We start from the raw sequence: 20,282 nt of genomic DNA, 5'->3' as shown, positions 1-20,282 counted from the left end.
GTAGTGGATGTTCAATTCATATGGGTTTCTTTGACTTATAACAAAATTTTCATTATTTTCGTGTGCTGCAATTTTTACTTGTGTTTTCAAGTTACATTTTTAATATATATAGTCCGGTCAATATAGATATATGAAATAACAAAAATTCCCGGAAAGCTGAATTTTAGTGGAGATGGGATGTACCATAACAAATAAAGTTTTAAAAATCCCCATCGATTTTTAACTTAAGATTGCAACTTTGCAAAGTTATTTTGAGTAACTTTGACCTTTGACCCTAATGACTTCTGAAGCACACAGGATCGATGGGGATTTTTAAAACTTTATTTTTTATATTACATCCCAGCTCTCCACCAAAATTCAGTTTTCCGAGAATTATTGTTATTTGACCACTATTTTTATGTCTAAATTGGCCGGACTATATACTCTTAATGAAGTATGTAGTTTATTTCACTTCTGAAGGGTTGTAAGAAAACAAGAACTTCACAAGGGAGATATTAAAAACTGAAAAAATATATTCTTTCGTTCCTTGGAACATTATTCAAAAGAAAGTTTCTAACGAAGGTAGAAAAAATAATGATAGAACGTAGGTACTAAGATAATTGAAAACGGGAGATCTATGTAAAAGACGACAAAACTAAAATCATTTCAAATAGTACAATTTCGTTATGATATTATTACTATTTTGTTGTTAATACATTATTAATGTCTTTGTTTAAACCAATACAGTTCAGACAAAAACTAATCTAATATATATATATATATGTATCGACCGGTCACCATCGTCCTTTATAATGGTTTTAATAACGTAACTTAACAACCCTTGAATCGAGCAAGTTTACACACACCCAACATAATTTAATGCGGCGCTTTAAGCAATTTAAGGGTTTTCATTGAGGCATAGGCCGCGGCCACACTGCATCAGATGTTGCCAACCGACCGATCAATACAAGGCCACCTCCACCCCCTCATACTTGACAGCACCCCGACAACCCCTCTCACTGAACAAATAAAAATGCGGTCCCTTAAAACTTTGAGATTTGCTCTTTAACTCTTTAATCTCTTACGTCGGTCAATTTCAACCAATTAATTATCATATTTTTAATTTTTATATTTTTAATCCATGCCTTGGAGCTTTTATGCGTGTAGGTTATATTACGTTCAATTGATAATAAAAATATTCATATTTAAAATCATTATAATTATTCTTTCTCGGTATTATATTAGGAAATAGTGAGCTGAAAAAATGTGATAGCTGGGAATGGGAACTGTATTTTCTCGTCCCACGATTATCAGTCGTTTAGTTTCACTTCGGTATGGACTGTTCGAATTTTAATCTGATGGGGGGTGTCCGTTTGTGCCAATCATTTCTATGCCAGTTCTGCCAAAAAGGATTGGAAATAAAACAGCAGATCCGTTAAATACCGTCAAGTTCATGAATGAGGTATCTGTTACAATATAAAATGTATATTGTTAGTGGGAATGTTTGTGTTTTATTAAAAATATTAAATGTGTAGTTCAGTTTAATTAATATCTGATATCTGTCTGATATCGCCATGTACACTTATGTATGAAAATGTTTACTCAGCGACTCGATAATCGAATTCATATATTCTATCTAATTATATAATTTTAGAATGTAGCGCCGGGGAAGATTTTTGTAGAAAATATAATCATATTTTAATATTGTATTCATGTTTATGTTTTGTATAATAAAAAATAACATTTCGCGTCCAAAAGACGTTATTGCTATATTAAAAAATATGTTATTACGACAAACCTTTGTATATGAAGAACGTCTTAACTTTATAATTTCTCCGTTCAGTACTTCACTTACAAACTTATTGGGTTACTTCAATTATCTTAGCAAAAACGTATTTATTACATTTATATACCAGTGTGTTTACGGATCTATTGATAGCGACTGGGGTATGTGGGACTCCACTCACCGAGGACCGGACGAGCTACCACCTCGGTTAGTACCACCACAACCGCATCAAACCACCGCACCACCAAAAACCGACCTCAGCATGGCTTACGCATTCTATCGGTACTAATGAGAAGGCAATGAGAACATAGGAAGAGGATTCTAGTTCTTATGAAGGGTTAAAATGTACCAAAAATTCCATTAGAATCTTACACACTCAAATTAAGTTATATAAACATTTTATAACATTCACGAAACACAAAAGCATTTTGCATTGATGGATTTAAACTGGGCCTCGCATGCATTTGTAAATTAAAATGCATGCTCACCATTATTTTAAATCCCTTTATAACTTAATAATAACATTTTTCCATCATCAAACATATGGTCAAATTGGTATAAAACAGCACGAATAATAATAGGACTTACAGTCTTCGTTATAAAGTCCACTTTTACAGCATATTAATTGAAGAACACGTGTTGGTTTAATAATAGTATTTGTGTAATTGGACGATTCTTTCCCATCTTTATACAATAGCTGCTCGAAAAAATATTGATTGTTAATATTTCTGTTTCACACTTCTTGTACTGTTTTCTTATTATATTGTGCTTGGAAAAGATAGATATGTTAATTAATAAGGAACTCGGCATTCTTTAAGCCCCTTACTCAGACTTCAGTGATTGGCTTTGTACCGCGTGGATGCTGCGCTACAAACTACAGCTGTATCAGAGATCGATGGAACAGTGTATGATGAGGAAAATAAGAGTTAATAAGAAGAGCAATAAGGTAGCAGATGTAAGATGATGATGATAATATCGTGTATAAACTTTAGTGGAAAGGTGGGGACATGACAAGAGGAACAGAACAGTGGAGCAACAAACTATTAATCTGCTCCCCAAAGTACAATAAACGCAAAGGAGGAAGACAATTTAGATTTGCGGGATTTGAAGGAAATGAAGGCCCTTGGCAAAGAAGGACACACAAATACCATAATAATAATAAAAGTATTTTATTATTATTAATGCATACAAAATCGTCGATTTTCACGCGATTGGATGTTACAGAGCCCTGGAGCTTGTATGAAACGCAGATATGCCTGAGGTATTTCCGAAACAATCGACTGTGGTTTCTCCAAGAAATGAGCGTACTTATTCTTAAAATGCCGGCAACGCACTTGCGAGCCCTCTGGCAATGTAAGTGTGTAGGCACATGGTGTCACTTAACATCAGATGAGCCTCCTGCCCGTTTACAAATGCTGTTAAAGCCAGAATTCGTTGAAACCCCATTAGGAAGCAAAAAATCTTATCACGAGAAATGAAGATTCCCGCTAGGACTCTGTCGCCTATTATAAAACAAGACCTGAAGCTCGGTGCTTATCGTCGGTATACAGGACATGCCCTAAATCAATATTTACATAATTTCTACTAACTTCTAACTAGGAATCTAGTTGACTGGTTTCTTTTGTTTTTTCTTTTTTAAACATTAAATTTGTTGCCTGCCCATACATGTATGTACTTTTTGTTACCACTTACTTTGTTACACAGGTTCTTACCTAGTTTGGAAAACAGTCTCCCAAAACCTTAACTGTCATCGTATTGTTTGTTGTAATATTACAATTAAAGGGAGTGGATCGATGAAAACGCCTTCTGTCCCGGTATCCAGGTGAAAAGCACAAAAATATCTTCTTTACAGATGAAAAAATTTTCACGATTGAAGAACACTACAATAAGCAAAATAGTAAAGATAAAGTATATTCTTAAGAAGATGGTTGGAAAGGTACAACGTGGTCATCATCCTGCGTCAGTGATGTTTTGGTGGGGCGCGTCTTATCAAGGAGTTACAAAACTATTTTTGTAAAAAGGAGTGAAAACTTCAGCCAATGTGTATCAAGATACAGTCTTGGATCATGTTGCGAAACCTCTCAGCAATACACTTTTTAAAAATATACCGTGACTCCAGTAGGATTCTACACCTGGTCACAAGACAGGAACTACCCAAGCCTGATTTGAAACGTTCCGAACTTCATCTAGCCCAGACCTCAACCCTTTAGACTTCAAATTATGGTCAGTTTTAAACGACACGGCGACATTGACATCTCTCTCTCGTAATAATAGTTTTATTTAATTTTTTGCTGAGACTAATGAATATATAGGTATACATTTTTATAATATTCCATTACTTCATTTAAAAATTCTTTTTATTTTGTAATAAACCTTATTAACATACCTTAGCTGGACTAAGTATCAATAAAAATATACTAAGTCATCGCTAACATTCTTATATAATATTTATTAAAAGAGTCAAAATAGTTTATCTGAATGAATTCTTCGTAGTCTCACATTTCCATTGTATGGGTGAGTACTAACTACTAATAACAAACTCGAATGTAAAATAAAACTTACATCAATCTACGTTTTCAGTAAGCATTCGAGTTATTGTATGGTGATTAAATCCGTTCAAGGATAATTTATTTGATAACCTAAAGTCGGTTTTAACTCGACTCGACATGGTCTTCGTTGTGCTTTTCTATTCCATACTTCTTCGAAGCGAAATCTGACGAGTTTATTATGAACGCAGAACCGACAGATGTCCTGTATACACGGTCTTAAACAAACGAATCTTGAATAAACTTGAACACACAAAAAAGATCGTAAAATCGATTTAGGACTTTAATTACAAATTAAAGCTACTTACAGTCAAAAAAAACCTCAACATTTACAATTCAATCTTCTATATATGTATAATAGTAATATTTGACAGCAAAGCATTATATTAATATGCATTTCGACACGACTATTTTGATATTACATTATATACTTTATTGGCATTATATACTTGTCTTGTCTACAATTTCCTAGTATTTATTATATATAAAAAAATTATGTATGTTACATATATGTATATTTTAAGCTAAGGTGGGGATGCCAGAAAAGGTGGGAATCACCTACGGTAAGCTTAAAGAAAATATTTTAAGATCAACATTAGCCAAATCGGTCAAGCGATTCTCGTGTTTTAGATAAACGAACAGAAATGCCATAAAGTTTAGTACTTTTCGTTCTTTAATAAACCAACCCAACAGATGTCGCTGTCATAAATTTGCGTTTTATTTAGTCCTGCCGTAAGATGTCACTTAAAATCGAAAGTCACAGTAAGTGAACTTTTTCTCGTTCGTATCACAAGTTATTTTATTTTATTTTATTAAACCTGGCTTCTGTTTTCTCTTAAAGTTAGATATTAATAATACATCAAAAATATAATACGACACTAACAAGCTATAAAAAAACTGTAGTGAGGTAAAAATGTCAACAGCAGACTAAACAATTGGCAGATAGAGAGCCCCCTGATTCAAAACAATACGAATTCATTGCAGTAATATTTCGCTAATTTTTCTATGCACACACACGCCGTTGATTTTGGGATTTGGGAAGACTATGGACATGGACACGTCCATTGTATTGGTGCAGAACTGTGACTCGAATGCAGGGTTTCACGCTCAAGTCATTAGGCCAACACAGCTATTCCTTAGTAATTCTAAAACCGCCTACATTTTATTTTAACAGATGGCGCTGGTGGAGGATTCCGCTACGGGAACGGGGGAAGACCCTGAAGCCCTCCTCAACGAGTGGCTTGGAGAACTCACAGTACTCACTGCGGTAAGACAATTCTATATTTTAAAATCTTATACAACAGTGTCTTAACCTATCTTTTAAGTTTATACTGTGTCACTGAAGATTTATCGCTGTCCAAGCATGAAGTTTATCGAGTCTGGCTTTACAAGTGGTGTAACCACCAATAGAAAGAATCTAAGTGTAAAATATAGGTGTCTCAGAAAAGAACCGAAAGGTGTTGAAAGTTAGGCAGGCGGTTTTTATGTCAAACTAACTTGAAATGAGTTACATATTTTGTTTTCACCAAAAAAATTTTTTTTATTTATGTCATTGTTCTCTCATGTACAGCAAACATGTTTGGAAAGATGTATCGTGAATTGACCTCCCTCCTCGTTAGGGTGTTAAAAAATCTTGGTTTATGAAGTCCTGCAGTTATTTTAGTACCCTCAAAATCCATTAAATAATTGTACCTTCTAAAAAATCTTGATTCTCTCTAAATTTGGGGGAAAAACTACCAAATTGGCATCAATGAACTAGATTAATGGAACCCCTTTTAGGTTTATTATTTTTCAAGTAAATTTATGAATCAAAGATTGTTCTATATGTTTAATGCAATGTCGATAAGATAAATATAGCATAATTAATTATCCAAATACAAGAAAGCTGCACGTGTTGTTTGCAGCCGGCCGCGGCAGGTGTTCGACCATATGCCTAGGATTTTACAAAATCGTGTTGTTTTTGTAAGCTCGCGACTCAATAACTTTTTTGTACTAAGATTGTGAATACGTTGCTTTGTGTTATGACAATTAATGCCCGCGTGGCTTAATGTTATATATAGGTAAAACTAGCGTTACGTTGTGCATTACGTTTATATACATTTGTAGACGAACTCATTCGATTTTTTTATTGATTTACACCAACCACTAAGTATGTAATGTACTTTCTACAATATAAGTTACAATCTATCTATTCTAAAATACATGACAATTACGGTGAACAAATATTTATAAACAATAATACATAATATTACTCATCCAACAACAAATTTTAGTTTTTATTAGTATTTTCCTATTTAGAAATATTTATTTCGTTCACAATGCGGAGTAGATACCCCTAATGGTAGGCTTAAATTATGAATTGATCATCTATCCTATATTTATTGATGATTTACAATCAAGTATATATTTAAAAGGCCACACTTTTTCTTATGGAGCTTTCATTGTTCCAGGAGCATGTTTTTATGGACGAAACCCAACCCGAAGTTTTTATAGTTTAAGTACTAATCAAAATAATCACAGTTCAATATAAAAACCTGGTGATTTGTTAGCTTTTAAAACCATCACTAATATGATTTATATTTTTGAGTAATTAAAAGTGACCAAGCGTAGAGGTTAACTGACTGTTTTGAGTGTGTAGTGATTGATTTGAACCTACGATGTAATGTTGTAAGCTAAACCATTGTTGAAAAGAGTGTCCATGGAGTTTCTTGCCGGTTCTTCTCCATGAGACCCACTTTTGGAACCGTGCAACTAGACGTTTCATAAGAGCCTGCAAAGGCCTATTTAAAATAAAAACTTTTGATTTTGAATCTTTTTAAGCTTTACAATGCTCAATTATTACAGCAATTTAAGTTACTTTTCAAAGATTCCGGCTAAATTCCTGACAAACTAATTGTATCTGTTCGGTGCATATTGAATTCGTCAGTTTCCACACTTCAATATTGGTATTCCAATAAACTCAGAGGTCCAGGTTCGATTACGGGCAGTACTTGTTTCGGTTCAATAGGGAAACTGATGCATATTGCCGTTGAGGCAGCCGCCTAAAACCTTTGACAATTAAAAGCATATCGTGGCGCGTGCGTGTTTTTTTCTGTCGGGATAAACAGCTGTCCCTTAAGAGTATAATAGATGGGGCGATAGGCGATATTAATCGTCAAACAACCTTAAAACCAAAATAAATTAATTTTAAAGATTAAACTTCGTTAAATATTACATGTGCCATTTTCCTAAGGAAAATGTTAGAAAACCGGCTTCAGACCGAAATATTACGAAACAGGTACAGAAATTTTAAGACTAGGACTTAAAAGGTAGTTTACGACAGGTAATGATAGCACTTTAATTAATGAGTACTTTAAATTATTTAAAATGAAATGAAATGGTAAAAGCTAAGGATGGCGATACTGCCAATTAACACGGCTACAAGAAATTTAAGCTGTATGACGGCAATGTCCATGGTCTTTGATATAATAGAGAAAAACTTTATATATGAATTAAATTTATACATAAAAATGAATCATATACAAAATATGTTGCGTAGAACTCGAAAACGGCTCGACCAATCCAAGTATTTTTTAAACTCTGTGGAAGGTTTTTATGGAGAGAAAAATGTTTTATTTCGTACTTTTTTATTCTGGATAGCCAAGTCTCTATGGGGTAGCATAGCAAAAGTTCCATATATTGGTATGTAGCTACTAAAAATGTAGACGGAGGATAAAAAAATATACTAGGGCGAAACGGAATTGGTGGGATGTATAACATAACGTTATTAAAGTATATAAGTTGACAATAGCCATGTTCAAATCATATTTTTAGTTGTTCAAAAAAAGCTTCTTAATTCTACTTGACTTCAGATTACATATATTCATTAAACAATGTGTTAATTAATTATTAATTAATGTGCATTATTTTCTTTCCTTTCTTTCATTAGGTGTTAATAATTTACCAATACATTGTTGACATACGGGAGTCAGACTTAAGTGACCACTATGTTTTATATCTATACATCTAAGAAATGGAAAAATCAAATAATATCGCTTAGAAATATCTGGTTCTGTCTTTCGAGACTACAAAAGAATACTAATAGCTGTATCCATTCACCGAAAAGTGGGTCAAGTAAATGACAAAGTCTCTTAAAATATATATTACCTCTTTATCTGATTTCTATCTGTTTGCGTAACGTAATCTTAATGCTTGGTAAAAGATTTTTTAACTTGAATGAAAATAAAACAAAAATTATTGACACCACAATTATATTTTAATTATGTACTAAAATTTAACAATGAAGTATTTTAAAAAAGGACGGCAACACAAACAAAATGGCATTCCTAGTCCGTCCTATAGCTACGATTGCTCCCCAATATTATTAATAAAATGTCTATTCATTTGCCAGAGTTGCCGTATAGCTTATGTATCTATATATATTCACATGGGTGCCACTAAAATAAACACGAGATTTAATAAAAGTCTCGTAAAAATGTCGCTTCTGTGTCTGCTGTTTATACACTATGCAATAAATAAAGTGCTACGTAATATCTCCTGTATATCAAGAAGATGGCAGTTTCAATAGACGCAAACCTGGCCCTAAGAGATAGAATTATTAAAGAGAAATATAAATTGTTGTTTCAAAAGCAAGGTGATAAACATAATTAACACCTTTTTCGTAACACTTTTCGCATATTTAAGGATCCACATCAATCTGCGCAGGTGCTGGTTACCTCGACGAAAAGCTGATTATATTTATTTGACATGAATACATTAGTGGGCAGGTGTCAATGCTAGGCGTGCTAATATTTTAATCGTATAATAATCGTAATAGATGCTATTTGACAGTTCTTGAGTAAGTAACTCGTAAATAAGCACTAACTTCTTAAATAATTATCAATAATACGTTTTATAAATGAATTTTGATAAATTTGGGTTGCTTGATGTATTTATAATTTAATTTATTGTTAAAAAAGACAATATGTGAGTGTGTGTGTGTGTGCGTGAATGATAAAATCAAAATTGCACATACATATTCTGAGATAATTTAAGAAATTAAACAAAAATATTTTGAAACCCGGGTTTTTTCATGACAAGAGGCTATTTGACAATAAAAAATGGGTAAAATTAATTAATCAAAAAATCTCAAATATTGATTTTATAAGTTGAAAATAAATAAAAAATATGTTTGTGATCGTAAAAGATCATATGGAAATGGCTCCCGTCTCTGTAAACTGTCTGAAGCCAAATGAAAGTCGATTATTTTAATGCATTACTATATAAATGATCTACATTTCTGCAATAAGGAGGCGATGAAGAGCACATCTAACTCGGTTTCACCAATTTTCGTGACATAGAATAATTCAATGTAAAACATAACCCAAGAATTCTGTGGCTTAGTTTACACACATATAAATCGTCTCAAACTACATACATGTTAATATATTCAACAGGTGTTTACCGGAAGGTGAATGAACATTAAATTTAATTATAAAAATTAATAATTTAGTTTATTTATTGATAATTAACGAGACCGTTGCCCGTCTTTCCTAACAAGGTGTTAATTGATAAATTATTTACACTTTGTTTACTTATCGTACGTATAAAAAACGGCTTCCATAAGTTATTAGGCAACGGACACTATCAAACGATTCCTTCCAGGCAATTGTACTACCTACTGAGGTTAAGTGTAACAAGTGCTTTAATTAAATAAACTACACTAAACTAAAATCGAAAAATAATACTGATAAAATTTGTATAATGAGTCATAATTATATGTTATAAGTACCTAATGCAGAAGAGAAAAAAAGGTTCTTAACAAAAATTATGACTAGGAGATCAAGAGATTAAAAGAAGTATATATGTTGATGTAGAAACGGATACAAGTAGAATAGCAACCTTGAACTTAAACAATGCATTCATGACAACTGAGACAGTGCATTCTAGGTTCTCAGGTATCTGAGATAAATTATAACACTGTAACTAATGTAATATAAATCTAAGCTGTACATAATAATAATAAATAGAACATTAAGTAAGTGTTAACAGAGGAGTGTTGGCGTCACTCATCCGTAGTCGTAGGTTCGATCTTCGACACCACTTGACTTACTGTCTATGTGTGCATTTAACATTTAACCGGCTTGCGTATAAGACAAATGATCACAAAACAGATACAGGAGGAATCTGATGCTCAGAAAAGGTTGTAGCGCCACTGTTTTTATTTGAGTAATATTAATTAAAAATTTATAAATATGGATCTGTTAAATATATTATTATAGATGTTCGCTTATTCCTTATTACATAATGTTGACACTATTGTAAACTCATTAGATAATTAATGTGTATTATACATATACAAGTATAATATATATATAAAGCCTTTACCTATTATGGGGTTCCAATCATTGGCACCTATAGAAGAAAGTTAGGATAACAATGCAAAAAATATATAACAACTATAAAAAAACTAAACTGTATATTCTACATTTGTAGAGATGGGAAATAAATTATTATATACAAATATTTCATTCATATACATAGCGGTATTGTTGATAATACGTAGTTAGTTACACAATACTTAGGCATGAAATAACTCTATATAGTCACGTCGCGAGAATGAGATTTTGCATGAGTGCAGTTTTGTCCGTAGTTTGTCTTCCATCTGCCAATGGCAGGTGTTGTCGCCACCTGACAACCACTTTTTATATACGCCCGCATCGCCGGAAGCTTGCGTGTGCCTCAGATTGTTTAAACGATACTATTTATACATTTTGGGACTACAGTGTTTATGGCTAACAGTGGATATTACCGTTATTACCGTTCTAACTATACGTGTACTATTTAATATATATGTATGTTTCTTAGCTTAAAAACTTATGTAACGATTATATTAGAATAACTTGCATATTTATTTCCAACTAAAAATTTGTAACCGAAGCCTAGGTATGCCGCCAGTTTTACCAGCGAAATAATACTGATAAGTATTTTATTTGAATGCAATTTAAGGTTTTGTAGAGTAGGGAGTTTGTGCCTCCAAAAGTATATTTCGCTATAACAAAAATTAAATTATAATGGACGGATCATTGGAATTGTAACAGAGTGGTACCTACGATTAGAGAAACGAAAGAGAGGCAGACAGATAAGAATATGTGAGAACGATAAGAAAAAGGTAGCAGGTCCAATGCGTATTCCAAACGCTAGCGAACGCCACGATTGGAAAAATAGTTTAGAGGAGGCGTTTTTTCAATCATCAATCATTTGTTTTTACGTGATATTTGGCTGTAAGTGCCCATACATGTATGACATAGACATCAGACAACAACGAATCGAGCATACTGCTTAATTAAAACAACTTAAATTTTGAATCAAAATGGCTATTTTTACAATGTCCTTGTACTCTAGAAGTTCTTAACATAATTTACTGTAAAGTACATATACATTAATGACATTAGCATTGCTCATCATAGCAGTGAATCATAAAATTGTGTTACATCCTACGTTGTTCACACTAATATCTTTCGGCTATCTAGTAGGTACATATATCTACGGATATCCAGTAGTTAGATAAGTATTTTACATGCATTTATTTAAAGCCCCGCAATATTTTAACTTAGGCTTAACTTGAGGTATTCTTTACTCATAGGCTATTTGACAGTATGAAAAATAAGTGTTTTTGAGAATAATTGGTAGAAGTATTATACGTCAAATCGACTCTGTACTATACCAGTAAATACTGCCTTGAGTCGGAGACATTTGATAGAAATATTTATTTATTCATAATATAATGTGTTATTCAAAAATAATATTAACATTAAAATAATTTGACGATTGTTTTATCAAATTTATTTGCGTCATAGGGAATGGTGCAACGCCATGCCTACAGAAGCCTTTTGGCGGATTCTTTAAATTACACATTACTATAGTCACAGCCATTGCCAAGCAGACCAGACCTAACTAAAGCCCCTTTTAAGAACAAGGTGAGATTTGACATTCTCCGGCTGCCTTCACGGCCACCTGAATCTACCTGATCGCGGGCCTCATATGCTACTATGAAGAGTTCCTTTGTATTAAAAAAATATTTTAAATGGCACCTTGTAATGTTAGACTAGATACTAGCTTTGCCAAATCGTGTTCATGGCAAGACCGATCTCTTGGACAAAAATCTAACATGACAAATTTTAATAAACAGTAGTTGTTGTCCAAGTATTTTCGACTTCACTTTGTGTGACTGCACATGTATGTCAGAATTCAATACTCGTCCATAGATAGACCTTATATATTTCCGATGATGTATATTCTAATATACATATATATGTATTTGAAAATATGTCTTGTTTCGTTACCTTATACATATAAAAAATCAGGTTATTAGGCAACAGGCGGCTTTATCGCTCTAAAAATAAACATCTACAGAGGATAATGTACAAGAAGCGCATGAATAATGAAGAAAAAGGAACCTTAAATAACATGTTACACTAAATATAACTAAAATAAACCAATATCTAACACAGTACTCAATATCAAAGAAGGAGGAATTGGAGAATCGTAGAAAATTAATTGATATATCGTTTCCATTAAGGATATTTAAGTAAGCCCCAATAATTTAACTAAATGTAAATTTCGCGTACCTTCTAGACACCCCAGGTATACCATTTGTCCCTCCTTTCAGAAGAACCGATTTCCACCGATATCCAGATTGAGATTGATATTCCGATTAACGAGCTAGGTCTGGATATCCATAGTACACACACGCTTTTACATCTATTTTCCTTAAGTTTGATAAGTGCATGTCACATTAAAGATTTTATTTTGTTTTTCTTGCACCAATGTATTACATATGTAATATACATGCATTGACAAGTTATAAATAAATAAGTGAAGATACGGGCACGAGAATCAGCTTGTGTATAAGTGCACTTTTATCTGTTGCTACCTTAAACTATAAGTTAAGACTTTAAATAACTTATAACATACCCATTTCTTACAAAGTTAACAATAGTTAATTTAATTTTCACAAGATTAAAAAACTAAATAAAGTTAACTTTTTACAAAAGGTTTTCTATTAACGTTGTGTTTCGCTCGTTATGGCTTTTATAACAAAAATAGCACGCGTTCAAGCGTTGCGTTATTGTTAAAAGGAGGTCGCCATTGCCGTCATTTTTTTACTGCATAACATTTTCACGAATTTCGGGAGTTTTGATACAATAAATCTTATAAAATTATTGCACATACTTTTCTGGATGTAGTAATACATGACCTTCGTGCACGCTCCTACTCGTGGACGCCCTGACTGCCCCTATCTCAAATGTTATGTCCATAGACGCAGAACAAGGTTTACAATTTTTTTCTCGGTTAATAGAAATAAAAATACCTTTTCTCGTAATGGGCATAAATAGAATTTGTGTGTGTATATTTTGAAAATAATTTATTAAGTAAATGGTCCCTCTAACTAACACGCACACACACACCAATGTCTGCACAGACACATCAATTTTATAAGAACTATACCAGGCATAAGTTCTGATACAAATGAAAATGCATTTATTTTTAATGAAGTAATGTAATATTATCAAAGATTACATTACATATTTAGTAAAGTCTCAGCAAAAAATAATAAAACATTCTATACGAAATGGCTTTTATACAGGCCCTTAATCTGTTTAGCCACGAATCTATAGATTTACGCCCTGTTTCCACGGGAAATTTCGCCACTGCTTCCTCCAAAGTAGACGAGACACAATGTCGCCGTATCGCTTAGAGCAGACCATGTACTCTAAAACTGACTATAATTTGAAATCTAAAGGGTTGAGCTCTTATACAGTCCGGAAGGTTGGTTTCAAGCCAGGCTTGGGTAGTTCGTGCCTTGAGCAGTTGCAGAATCCTGCTGGAAAGTCCACGGTATTATTTTTAAAAACTGTATTGCTGAGAGATTTCTCAAGATGATCCAGAATATATCTTGATACATATTGGTTGAAGTTTTCGAGTAGTCAGTCACAAAAATGTAGTTTTGTGGCTCCTTGATAAGACACGCCCTTTCTGACCGACTTCTTTAGAACATACTCTTTATCATTTTGCTTATTGCAGTGTTCTTCAATCGTGAAATTTTCTTCATCGGTAAAGAGGATATTCTCTGCTCTTCGCCTGCGTATCGTGACAAAAGACGTTTTGTTTGATCCACTCTCTTTAATTGTAATGATTGATTTAGGGCAAGTCTTTTATATCGACGATAGCACCAAGCTTCAGGTCTTGTTTTTATTATACGCGCCAGAGTATGTAAAACGTGGAGTTGGTCACTAACGAAATCTCGCACCAGATCCGACTTGGATGGACTTCGTCAAGCGCTGCCTTCACCGTATTCTGGGTATCTACGGACCCAAGAATTAGTATAAGTTAGAGATCCTAACGAGCAAATTTGGGAGTCAAGAAACTCTGACTAGCCAGCAGATCAGGCGACGCAAGTGGAAATAAATGGGATGGCCATACATTCCGAAGAGATTCCAGTTATATTAGCAAGAAGCCGCTTGATTGAAACCCGCAAGGAAAGCGGAAGCGTGGCCGTTCCAAGCAAACCTGGCGTCGTACAGTTGTAGATGAGGCAATGAGTGCCGGAAAGACTTACGAGAAATACGAGGCTCAAGACTGAACGCGATGGAAACTCGCTGTTGTTGCTGGACGTCAAGTCAAGTTAAGTCAAATTTTACTAGGGCGTTCATGGTAATTATTGGTTAATTTTATATTTGGTTTTGTAATTTTTAAAAACCTGTTGGCTACCTAAATAAAAAAATATATTCCTTAATTATTACGAATTGTGAATGGCATAATTGTTTAGAACGTATAAGGAAACAGACTCGTCAAGGTTAGCGTCAAAGCTCCATTTTTTAGAGCATTTCATTATGTCGTTCTACAAATTTAGTTCAGGCACTATAACTCAAAAAAATCCGTAATAAGTTATAATTTATCTAAAATATGTATTTTTAAAAATAGAAAAATTTGGCAGGCCCGTAAATTTTATTTCATATCGCTTGGTGATAAGGATATCCCTGCGAAACAACGGCTTATCACATGTAAGCTATATTTAACAACGCTTGCCTGGTTCCAAATGAATGAATTAAAAAAAAGTACTACTTGTTGTATTCTCTTCGCAATATTTATACAATATAATTAACTTTAAATAATAAAGTAATTTAAAATTCCTTGTGAATCGAAATCGTTACTCGCCAGTCACCACCCTTAATTTTATGGCAGAAACTCGGGAGTGGCGGGAAGTGGGGCGCGGGCGAAAATGCGGCACGAGTCGAGGTACGCACGCACTCCTCCGCATTGTAGTGTTACCGTTTATTCATATTTTACCGAATCATAACCGAGTTATGTTAAAAAAGGCATTATTGCTTTAGTAAACAAAAATTATAATACAGCTATACAAATTTAGCTATTATAAGGAGGTTAGATAAAGGAAACTTGTGCAATAGTCTACCTGATAAAAAGTACCACGAAGCTATTACATGACGCCAAGTCTATCGACCATAAGTATGATACAGAGGAATGTGTAGTGTAGCTAATCAATATTCCAATAATATTGCTTCAAATACTATTTATATTTCGGATATTTGTGTTACGATAACAACAGAGCGGTGTTACATGGCTATTTTGCCTTTTACAACTGACAACACAGTTTCCATGTGCCGCTTCAAACTTCAAACTAGTCATCATTCGTCGGGCGCGCTTCTCGTAACACGTGAGGGGTATTGCATTTAGCGCGCGACGCGCGTGTTCTCCGGTCTTCCAAGCTTCGGGTTCGGGCCTCGGGCTTCTGACCTCTCTGTCCCACGGCAAGTTGCGGGACTACTTCCTCCCCCCTACCCGCGCCGACACCGTATTACAACTTTAGTTTTATCGGAGTCGCTGCGTACCAAGCACGCTACTCGTTTACGATCCCCTTTTGTTCTGCTACACTTATATCGATTGTGAAAACGAAAGTTTTGCAAATATTGACGATATAGTGAATGGGCCGAGGTCAACTAGTGGTAAACCGAAGAACTTGAACCTAAAAGCAGTGTGTTTTTGTCAATCTCGAGCGCTCTACTGAGGAAGTTCTTCCGTGATTTATGAAAAAGCTTGGAATAACGGAGCTTTTATTATCCGCTGTGCGGTGACTCATCGAGTGCAATGTGATTTGTGAACGAGAAATGATGGACGTAGTGAGTGAGTCTAGCAAGTGGCGTGGAGGGTTCCTATCCACGATAAACAGAAGCTTTCGCCTCAAAAAGTTGAATTCTCCGGTCGAAAACAAGACAATTGAAATGCCTACGGTCAGTAGAGTCACGGCGCCGGTCTGGCGCCATATCTCCCAGCAGCTAGCCTATATTATAATATACGATAACTCTCTACTTAACTTGTAGTGAAAGCCAAGTATTTTTAGAACGTAGGGTTAGATAAAACGTCTATTTCCTGGCTCATGGCTGGTTACATGCCTCGTATTGTTGTAAATATATTCCTTGCATAATTAAAGTCAAGGGTTCATTGTTCTAAAGACAATGCGTCCTGGCTGTTTTAGGATGTTGTCATTGTGTGTGTAATTAATTCTTAACGCATTAGGCTGTTGGCTGTGTGCGACTCAATATTTATGGTTTTAGATTAATTCCTGGGGCTCTGCTGGAATAATGTGTGCCTGACGTTTTGATAATAATTTATTAAACCTTAAAGTTCTGTCATCGGAAGGATGACTTCTTTTTTTATTCGTAATATAACAGTTAACTGTATTTTTGCATATGTTTTGGTGCGATATTGGTCTTCGTAATACATTTTTTTGCCTTGCTGACCTTGGGTTACATGCCACGGGCAATTACATATTATACATAAAAAATAATTAATCCAATTGAACAGATTTCTTCATAGGTCAGTCTGTATACAGGAAGAGACGAAAGAGTACTTTAAAAGTGGTAATTTAGGACTAAGTTGTTTTTACGCAAAAGATATCTAAATTATTATTTATACATAACAGTCACTCATCACCACTTGGGGAACTTAGCCTAGTCCTCGTTTCTATCTCGAAGAGATAATAGCCGTTTTGTTTTGTGATGTGTTCCATTATAGGTTGTACGTTTTAGAAAAATACGATTCGCAATAGGCATCTTCTAGATTAGTAAATAAGAAAGTTATTACACGATATGATACTGATACGGACAGTTTTCTTATACCTAGATATTCAATACGTCGAACTCATGAATAAACACTAGCTTTCTCAGTATCATATCACAAACACAGTCAAGGGTATTATTTATTTTAATATTTATCATCATCAACTTCGTAGTTGTAAGTACCGAAATCCTGAATTCAATTCTAGAAGGAATTCTAACAAAGTAATTAAGAACAATCAAAAGTGCGTGTGTTTCAATTAAACGTTGACTATATTTTCTTCTTGCGTCTCCTCTTGAAAATGTTTAGATTTGGTAAAAAATGTATCAAACACAAACATTTATTACAAAAGACAACTGATTTTCACTGTCTCGTGAAAATCAAATTCGGAACAATTCTCAAGCAAGTTTAAAGTAATTGATACTAGGTCTTAAGTTCACAAAAAGTAATAATTCGCAAATGTCCGGTATATTTGTAAAGAAATATTACTTCACGTCCGAGGGGACAAGGTGAATCACTTCACAAAATCAGGTTAGCGTGTTCTTATCTATACCACTTATCTTTGCAAAGTATTGCACTGCAGAACCATTGTATGAACATGGCGGTCATAAACCAGCATCGTAAATAAATAATTACACATTTCAAACAGCTAAATGTTCAGGTCACCTAAATATTAACTACAGTTAGAAAGAAAATAAAGACAATTTTTATTATACATAATAAAATTAGGAATGTAAAGTTAAAAGAGAAAGTGTATTAGCAAAGTCCTAGGGGATTCCCTTTGTCGTGGGCAGCTTCTCTTCCATTTGACACATTCATGGTTTTAGGTACTGGACGTTAAACTAACTAACAATAAAAATAAAAAAAATAATAATTTATAATAAACTCTACATAACACTTACATTTTATAACCTAAGTGTAACTAAATATATTATCCACAATAGATAATTATTATTCGATTATAACGAAAATTACAAATTATGTACATCAATATGTTATTTCACTACTGAACTCAGTCAATTATAATCCTTTAAGCATTGCAATCGAACCCTGAGCATAAGCTCCTTTAACTTTGAAAACAAGTCATGAGCAAGCAAGCAAGTTTGAATTTAACTTTTCTGATTATGTTTATATTCATTGATTATAAATATTTCCGTAGACATAAATATTGACTAAAAGCAAAATAATACTGTCAATTGTTATTATATAAGAAGATGTTATAGTACACTGTTTAGTGTTTACTCAAAATATTGTCTAGAATCTAGAACTATGTACAATCTATTCTACAAATACTACTATGCACGCAGTTTAGCAATCACACACATTCAACAGTATTTGTAAACATATGTGGCCTGTTAGTTGACTTAACAATTTCTATCACAACTATGATCGTGCCACGACATGTATATTTTTGCATTATATGGCCATTATTACATAAGATATCGGTTTCAAGTTATGTGTCTGTATTTTAGGGTCTCAATTCATCCACTGAAGCTTCAAGCATGCGTCCCTTGGAGATTGTAGCTCCAAGAATAGACACATATCGGTTCTCCATGGCCAACCTTGAAGAGACCCAGGATGCTGATCTGGATGCCATCCTTGGGGAGCTATGTGCGTTAGACTCGGAGTACGATGAGGAACTGTCCAGGGTATCTGCAGGTAATATAAAATTATTCAATCTCTAAGACGCGCTGGCACGAGGAAGGAATTTTGACATTATCAGTAATTAAATAAAACTTCATTCGAAGACCCTCATTCTATGCATAAGAGGGTTTTTGTCCTCCAATGCATCCTCGGTGACCAGCTGGCTCGGATGATCAACAACGTGAACTTGGGTTGAATGAAAAAAGAGTTGTGGTTTCGATGATGGTGTAGTCAGGTGGGGCTAGTTAGTAGTAAAACCAGTAGTTTTAATTTGCTTTAAAGATTTTGTTATGAAACAATTGGTTTCTTTTGTTTCATGAGTTGGTTTTGGTGAGAGATTCATTGGTTGGGGCTCAAGGTTATTAGGATTATAAGGGGTGGGATATAGACACTGGGATTATAGACACGAAAGTGTAGACTGGAAAGTCATAGTTTTACTATGACTTCCCGTTTTGTTTGATCGGGTGGGGTAGCATGGATGGATGGATGGATGGGCTATATGTAGCGCGCTTATTTCCTTTTCTTTTGCTCTCATAGTACAGGTAGTAGGTTACTTCCTTATATCTAAGTTCTGACGTGAGTAGTCCTTTTTACTATGGCTACGTATGGGCATTTTTTATGAAACATAGCGATCTTCTTCTTCAACGTAGTCGTTCTTATTTTAATTGGTATTGTCGTGCTGCCTCTTTAGCCATTTCTATTTGAGATGACATGGAAATTATAAATTTTAACACCTCTTCTTCCATTCCCTTATAACTTTTTCTTCCTCCATAATTCCAAAAAGCATTGTTTTTGGCTCAATTTCTAATTTCTATCAAAAGTTACTATATTTTGAGTAAGCTTATAATTTTGACTCAAATGGCAATATTTCTTTAACTTTTCTATCACGATTTTTCGACTCCTAGTTATCGTTGTTTGCCCTTGAGGAAAGCTAACCTTATCACCCATGGACTCCCGACATGTTGGTGTCTAGTGGCCTCTAGCGTTTAGGTTTAATAAACAGATATACTAGATCACTGGCTGTGGATGTTTTAAATAATTGTAAAGTTTTTTGCGGTGCCGATAGATGGCTATAATTTTTATTTATGTTTAGATGTCGGCTTGTTACTCGTTGATAATGTGGGTAGTTGAGTATTTGTTTTTACATAAAATTGTCATTTTTTTCTAATAATGAAAATACGGTCTAAAACTAGTGAAGTCTGTCGACCAAT

At 34.0% G+C, this 20,282-nt stretch overlaps 1 protein-coding gene across 7 annotated transcripts in view; it reads left to right on the top strand.

Moving 5' to 3' along the window:
• Positions 1-20,282, top strand: part of LOC123718691 (abnormal cell migration protein 10) — a 59,089-nt gene that overhangs the window by 31,093 nt on the left and 7,714 nt on the right. For 3 of the 7 annotated variants that reach the window (XM_045675409.1, XM_045675407.1, XM_045675408.1), the window contains 2 exons: positions 5,486-5,578; positions 18,900-19,086. In XM_045675409.1, coding sequence (XP_045531365.1) covers positions 5,486-5,578; positions 18,900-19,086 — 280 coding nt within the window. Of the gene's footprint in view, positions 1-5,485; positions 5,579-6,761; positions 6,810-16,043; positions 16,602-18,899; positions 19,087-20,282 lie in introns of those variants that run through there. The other 4 variants (XM_045675406.1, XM_045675410.1, XM_045675404.1 and 1 more) reach the window with 2 other exon arrangements.

This window comes from Pieris brassicae, chromosome Z, assembly GCF_905147105.1.
Source record: "Pieris brassicae chromosome Z, ilPieBrab1.1, whole genome shotgun sequence".
NCBI classification, from domain to species: Eukaryota; Metazoa; Arthropoda; class Insecta; order Lepidoptera; family Pieridae; genus Pieris; species Pieris brassicae.
The sequence above is the reverse complement of the archived record's forward strand: the minus strand, read 5'-3'. Positions and strand labels throughout refer to the sequence as shown.